This window comes from Phaethon aethereus, assembly GCF_964289735.1.
Source record: "Phaethon aethereus genome assembly, chromosome: 5".
NCBI classification, from domain to species: Eukaryota; Metazoa; Chordata; class Aves; order Phaethontiformes; family Phaethontidae; genus Phaethon; species Phaethon aethereus.
Window position 1 is genome coordinate 26,964,668 of NC_138579.1, and position 7,315 is coordinate 26,971,982.

At 55.4% G+C, this 7,315-nt stretch overlaps 1 protein-coding gene across 1 annotated transcript; it reads right to left on the reverse strand.

The window, feature by feature from the left end:
- Window positions 1–290: 290 nt before the first annotated feature.
- JDP2 (Jun dimerization protein 2) lies at window positions 291–6,518 on the reverse strand. The gene is made up of 3 exons (XM_082000713.1): window positions 6,306–6,518; window positions 1,498–1,602; window positions 291–644 (listed from the first exon to the last, which is right to left on the reverse strand). The coding sequence occupies exons 1-3, from the start codon at window positions 6,504–6,506 to the stop codon at window positions 459–461; spliced, it is 492 nt and encodes a 163-aa protein (XP_081856839.1). The 5' UTR covers window positions 6,507–6,518; the 3' UTR covers window positions 291–458.
- Window positions 6,519–7,315: the final 797 nt, after the last annotated feature.

The window sequence follows — 7,315 nt, forward strand, 5'->3', positions numbered from 1 at the left end:
CGGGGCTGCGTCAAGTGTTTGCGGTTCTTGGGTTCGGGTTTCCCTCTGGAGCATGCGCCAGGAGCGGCGGCAGCCTCTGGACAAGGCGCTGGCAGGAACGGCGCAGCCGCCGCTCCTCCGCCTGTGGCCCCTGCTCTCCACGGGACGTGTGGTCCTCGCGGGACGTGCTGCGGCATCGTGGGTCCCTGAGGCCACGAGCAGGCTGAAGGGCTGTGATGAGGTATCACGGGGAGGTCACCCTCACCGGCGCCGCTAGCCCTGCTCCTGGGTTCAGCCTCAGAGTACATGGTTGACAGGTTCCTGATCTTCTCTGTCCCCATATTTGTTTGGTCCATAGTTCCCAAGGAAGCCCACTGGGTCCTGGCTGCACCAGGCCTGGGTGCACAGTTCTTCATACAGTAGAAGAGACCCTGGAAGACCCTGCGCCACTGTCTCCTCCTCCTGGCCCACTGCCACCTTCACTTCTTCTCTAGCTGCTCCAGCAGTGGGTTGGCTTCGTTCTCAGGTGTCTTGATGCTGTCTGTCCGCACGATGCAGGTGGGACGGTGCCGATTCAGCATCAGGATCAGCTGCTGCCTTTCCTGTTTCAGCTCTTCTATCTGGGCCTTCAGCTCAGCATTCATGAGCTCTAGACGCTCAGACTCCTAGCAGGGCAGAAATACAACCACGTGACTTTACTCCAACAGGACAAGATACAAGGAGAAACAATTTGGCCAACAATCCATCTTGGCTCAGTGCTGCCCATCAGCCCCTGCAACACAGGAGCTGCCTGAAGACTTGCCAAGGTACCAGGTCCCTCCAGGCAGTTCATCCCCAGCCCCACTGCCTTGCGTTACCCTACCGCCAGCGTGAGGAAATACACAGTCACCTCCTGGGACAGGTCTCTGCTGCACCACAGCAAAACCCCTGCCTGCCTGCTTTCTACAGTCTGGAAGGGTGTTTGGAAACAAACCCATGTTTAAGTTTTCACCTGCCATCTGTAAGGATCTGCTCCTTGTCCCCTGCCTGGTCATTTGTCCCACCACCCCTTGCAGAAAAGCAGCAAGGTGCTGTGAGAGTTTTTCTGCCTTGGGGTCACAGGTGAGAGGGCATCCAGCCTCTGAATGAGGAAACCTTCAGCAATTTGGGCAACGGGCCAGCACACTGTTGGCCCCTGTCCCATGCCACACTCACAAGGGTGCTCCTGCTCCAGCACTGAGGCAGGGACACTATCAGCCCTCCTCGCCAGCACAGAGCCCACCTCCAACCCTCTCCATCCACGGTACCACGGGTACAGGGATGCCTGTGAGCTTTGCCTGGGCATGCACATGGCCACCACCTTCACAGCCTTGTGGAAAGGGAGGCAACAGGCCTGTATTTTCCCAGGTAAGGGCTCAGGTGCAAGGGGAAGCAGAGGGGCAGTTCAGGAGGGAGCCCTGCCCACAGCTGGGGCACCTTTCTAGGGAGGTGTGCCCACCAAGGTCCCCGCTGCACCCTGGCACAGGTCAGGGCACCCACCCGCTGCAGGAACTCTGTCCTCTCCTTCTTCTTGTTACGACATCGTGCTGCTGCTACTTTGTTTTTCTCCCGGCGCCTTTTCCTCCTCTCCTCTTCCTCGTCCAGCTGCAATGAGACAGAGAAGTCCACATCAGAGCCATCACATGAGGGGCAGGGCAGGAAGTAGGGGTGGGCACCTGGCAGCCCCACCGGTGGCAGGGCAAGTAGAGGGTTGGCAGCCGCCTGTGCCAGTGGCCACCAGCAACACTGTCTAATCCTCACCAGGAACCAGTTGTGCTACTGCCACAGCCCCTAACTCCACTCTGCGGGGACACAGGGCGGGGGACGGGACGACACACACACACGACGGCGACAATGGACACCAGTGTGGTACCTGCAGCTGGGGACCCAGCTGGCAGGGGACATACAGCTCTTTGCAGGGCTGCTGCCTCCCCGAGAGAGGGCAGAGACAAGGGCAATAGAGCCCCATCCCGCAAGGAGGGGCACAGTTTGTCATACAGACATCTACATGCACGGCTCTGAGCACAGTCATTCAGAGCATCACACACGCAGCCAAGAATGAGAGGCAAAGAAATCTGAAAGATCCCCCAGCTGCGCCCGGCTGTTCCTCCACTTCTAGTAGATGGGACTGCCTGTGGCAGCTTCAGCGCTGACCGAGTCACAGGGCCACTGCAGTAAGGTGGGGACAGGTCCTGCATCCACTGTAAAGAAGCAGGACATGGCAGTGCCTGCACTGCTCACCATGACTCAGTTGTTCTGCGCTGTCTGGCTCAAACCACACAGGCCAAGCCAATAAGCACTATGGGTTGGAAACCCGTAATCAAAGTATTTAGAGATATTTACTACAAAGCCTGTGTAAATGTCCTATGGCATGCTTACATCCAAGAACGCAAATCAGCTCCCTCAAGAAAAATCCGAGTGCTGGAAAGCCCTGAGAAGTCAGCATCCAGGTTACACTTTGTAGCATGGCTAAAGAAGAAAAGGTCCCCAGTGCCTTCATCCACATTTGGCCTGAGGCTTCAAAATTTGAGATGTCAGACTGAATTGCCTTGTTCCTGTCAACCGATACCTGACAGCAAATGCAGTGGCAGCAACATTTGCTGGTGCAGCCTATTTGCACTTTTTCTAATGCAGCTCCAGTCTGATAAGGCAGCCGCATCCTTCCCTTCGTACCTCCCCTAGTCATTGAGGTTGAGGGACACATCTCCCAGACGAGCCTCTCGCAGCACACACCATCTGAACAGCCGTGTTACTCTAGTGCCTGGGCTTAGTCACCTCAAAAGCAAAGTCAGAGACTCCCAATGCCAAGGCCACAAAGTGGTGGTGGGGGGGTCAACAGCTTACCCCACACATAGGTACACCGGTAGTGCCTGCAGGAAATGAAAGCTGCAGGTGCCATCACCCACGGAAAACTGTGCACACTGCTAACGTTCACTGAGCCCAAAGCCCACTAATCAAAACATCTCAACGTGATGATTGGCTCAGCAGAGTTAAGGTGAAGGGGTACCTTAAGTAAGCTGTATGTCCAATATGCAGCATGTAGTGAGCTTTAGAAGACAGTGTCCAAGTTTTACAGCACTAACAGCTTTTGCATCTTCTCTGCATTATACCAAAGTTGCTATTTTAGCTAGGACTAAAACATTAAGCCAAGTCAGCACAAGCTATGTACAGCTTCCATAATGCCAGACTGACACCATTTCTTTGCCAAGGCAGTGCCATGGGGCATCATGCACCACACTTGGGAGAACCAGGATGGGAACTGCTCTGATGCCCCCAAGTCCAGTTAGAAATGGCCAGCTCTCACTACACCCACATAACTCAGACGTGGCAGGTGTTAGCAGAGTGACCAGGAAAGCTCTAACTCCCTGCTCTGCTGCCTTTTCTGACCAGGAAAGGCACAAGCAGCTCTTACAAAATTTCCACGGAGAGTTTAAGGGGAGGTGGACATCAGGGTAGCCACCATTCCCCTCCACACATTTACCAACCACTCATCTACCCCTTAGATAGCTTCTCAGCCTTTTAGTTCAAGGATTATTAGGAGGATGTAGAGAGGGGACATGTGCTCACAGCTCCAAAGCTCAAGAAACACACTCCAAATTTTCCTGCAAAGTACATCGTGGGTTGTAACAGGAACTAGAAGAACAGCCAGCAACTGCACAAACCTCACAGTCTCCCTGAGAACTGCCTGACACATTTCCATGCCCTGTTGTTCCATTCAGTGAGGATCAAAGAATAAGTGACCTATCCCCTTCAGCTTCCCGTCCACCCCACAGCAAAGGGCTGTGTCCTTTAGAGGGGGTACAGATGCTCAAGGAGGGTGGCTCAGCACAGATACCGGCAGCTTGAACTCTTGGCTCTGCTTTTTGACCACAGCTCCAAACTTCAAGAAAACTTCTGCTTGATTTGAGTTTAAAAAAGTGACACGGCCCTGGTGCTGGGGTTAGGACTCAACTCAGAGGCATGAGGAACAGCAGTGGTATATCACACCATGGCATGTGTCAGTAGCCAATCTCCAGGGCAACCCTGTGGGCAGAAGCTCTGGGGTTGCCTCCTGAATTGCTTCAGTCAGCAGCATCAGCAACAGAGGCGATCATCAGCACGAGGGGCAGGGCTCTGTCCCGAAGGGAGCATCCCAGGCAGGTTTCGATAGTGGAGGAGCCCGGCAGCACCTGTCTCCAGCTACCCCAAGAGGAGGGCAGCCTGCCCAGCAGGGCTGTCCACCACCCTGCGGGGAAGCCAGAGCCCAGCACCACTAGGTGGGCTTTGTGTGCACTCCCGGAGACAAACACCCCGGTGGCAGACAAAGCTGCCTGTGCCCCAGCTGGCAGGGAGCAGCCTGCCCTCCCAGGCGTCGCGCAGAGCATGGTGTGCCGGTACCCAGCGTCCCCAGGCACTGGCTCCCTGCAGAAGGAAAGCAGCTGCAGGCTGCATTGCAAAATTATGCGTGGGCAGCTTCTTGGCTACTCCTGGGATAAGCAGCTACTGCTTCAGCTCCCCCAGGCTTTCGCTGCAAAGCCTGTGCCAGGGGCAGCTCCATTTGCTGTCTTCAACTCCTCGGCTTCACAGGCCATGCAGGGGAGGAACTGGCTGCAGCAAAAGCGGCCATGTGGGGGCTGCTAGTAGATTCCCCCTTATATTTCCTCCACATGGTGTCTCGGCAACTGGCTCAGAGGACACTGCACTTCCAGTACCTGCTGTGAGGCAGAGCTGCCGCATCCCTGTTACAAAGAGGCTGGTAAGACCACATCCCCCATGCCCACCAAGCAGAAGAAGCTGTTGCGGGGCTGGCCCAGAGGTGCCTGAGACACCCCAGGAAAGGAGCTGAGCCTGGGAAGACAGCACAGCTACACACTCCCTCTTTCATCCCTAATCCATTGCACCCTGTTTGCTGCATGACACCCAGGCCAAGAGCTTGGACAGCATTTGGCTTCAGCTGCCAACCCACAACTGCTTTGCCCATAGAGGGACCAAAGCCATTAGCATCCCGCAGGCCCTTCTGATGGCCTCCTGCAGCATCCTAGCCTCAGTGCCAGCCATTGCGGAGCTGCCCAGTCCTTCCCCAGGTGATCTCCATGGGATGCTGCATGAGCAGATTGGACATCCCCTTGGGCACAAAGCTCCTGTGCAAGATGTTCGGATGGACTCCATCATACCAGTTCTCCCTTGCAGGAGTCCACTGCAAGGAGTTGGGGGCAAGGAACAGGCCACCCTCCCCACAGGTGGGCCTGGGTGCTGCTGAGCTTTTGCCATAAGAGTTGGGCCAAACTAAGTGTCAGCACCATTTGGAGAGTGGGCTGCTCCCTGGAACTGATGTTTTACCCCCTTCAGCTCACAGCTCATCACAGGCAGCTTTTCCCATCATCTAGCGCATCCTTGCTGACATCTCCAGAGAATGCCTGTCACCCCATCCTCACGCGGCATCATCTGAGGTATCCTCACACAGGAGGAAATGCACTACTCAGAAGGGTTGTTTATCAGACCTCCTGACAGCAGCCACCACCCTCACCAACGTGGGGCCTCCAAACTGATGGGTTCTCAGCTCCATCTGCAGGCAGTGGGAGGTGCAAACACTCACCACCAGTACAGCAAGGGTCAAAGGGTCAAAGACTGGACAACCAACACATGAGACAACCACACAAGGAAAGTGCTGTGCAAGTGTGTCCCAAGTCCCTGCAGCCTGGTTCTGACATGCCAGCCTGCAGTAGCAAGCAGCAGCTGCCCACCTTCCCCATTCCAGGAGCCCCAAGGTGAAGCCAGGCCCCCCCCAAGCAGTGGGGCAGGGGCAGTCCTACCAGCAGTGCCTGCGGCACCAGCTGAGTCACTGCTGCCACTCAACACCGCTTGCTCACGCGCCTCATCCCCGTAGGAAAGGCAACGCCAATGCCAGCAGCACCAAGGGCTTGCTGGCACCAGAGACAGGATGAAAGCATCGCACAAGCCCCCTGACGGGCTGCGCAGCTTCTCCTTTGGGTGCATGCCCCAACCTAGGGACATGTTGGCTGTGCCAGACCCCATTCCACAGGCAGGGCTTGAGTTCAGCCGGCTACCAATGGCTGTGTGGGACCAGTCAGGTCTGGGACGCCAAGGCCACCGCTCCCAGCCCATGCTGCAGGGACGGAAATTCAGGCACAGGGAAGAGGCAGCCAGTGGAGCAGCTGCCAACACATGTGCACATCACCAAACAGGCAGCGTGAGATGCTTATAAAACACCCTGGCAGGAAACCCAAGCACAGGCAGGGGTGAAACCCAGGCAGGTGCAGGCAACAGCCCTGCAGGGCCATCTGCACCCAGCAGTCCCCAAGACTCACCTCACTTTTCACAGGCTGGGGTCTCTTTCCAAGCTTCACCTCCAGGAAGTGGAGCGGTGAGATCATGGCCCCGATGTTGCGGATATCGGCGTACTTCAGCTCCTCGGTGGTCAGGGCTGTGCCAGGCAGTCCCGTCAAGGGGCCAAGCCCAGGCAGCGCGCCGGCTGTCAGGGACAGGTCAGGGATCTGCCCTGGCATCATAGCAGGGGAAACAGCTTCGTAGGCTGGAGGCAGAGTGAGACACAGCCTGTTACAACCCAGCTACAGGGCCTTACAACATGGCACAAGCCAAATATATTCTACAGTCCCATCACCTAACCGGGTGTGAACCAGGGAAAGCAGCCGCTCTTCCTCAGGGATAGCAAAGGCAAGGACTAAGCAGAACCTGGGTGACAGAAACCAAAATATATGAATCCTGCTAGAAGGGATACACTACTGGTATGTAGACCAGGAACAGAAGAGACCTGAAAGGCAAAGCACCAGAAGAACAGGAACTGGCTGCAATGACAGTGACGTGGTCCCATGAGCTACTGGGTTTGGCACACCTTCCTTTAGAGTCCAGAAAATCAAGGTTTGATCTTAACCAAGTTTTGATTAATGTGTAGGTTATTAGGAGAAGAAAATGGCACAAAGAGGACCACAATATGCCTTAGGCTGGATTTTCTCTGGGCAGGCTCAGCCTGCTGGTCAGGGCTGGTGCACAGGGACCAAGGATAAAACCACAAGAGAAAAACCTGCCACCGAATAAACATTTCCCAGCACAGACATGACAAAGCAAAGGCTGGAGGGGAGGAGAAATTGAGCAAGATGCAAAAGGTTTCTTCTATGAGGAAAGGAAAAACCTGCAGCACAAGTGATGCCCAGAGCCTGGAAAAGGATCACAGGTCAGCAGGAGAGCACCTGAAGAGCAGCACAAAGGAATTGCAGCCACTCCAGCCAGTAAATCACCTTCACCGGGCGCCCAACTTAAATGCCTCTATGCAAACACATGTAGCATGAGGAATAAACAA

Coding starts and splice junctions, on each gene's coding strand:
- JDP2 (XM_082000713.1), bottom strand. CDS start 6,506: ATGATGCCAGGGCAGATCCCTGACCTGTCCCTGACAGCCGGCGCGCTG. Junction 1,603..6,305: donor CCCAGCCTGTGAAAAGTGAG/GTGAGTCTTGGG, acceptor GTCTCATTGCAG/CTGGACGAGGAAGAGGAGAG. Junction 645..1,497: donor GGACAGAGTTCCTGCAGCGG/GTGGGTGCCCTG, acceptor CTGCCCTGCTAG/GAGTCTGAGCGTCTAGAGCT.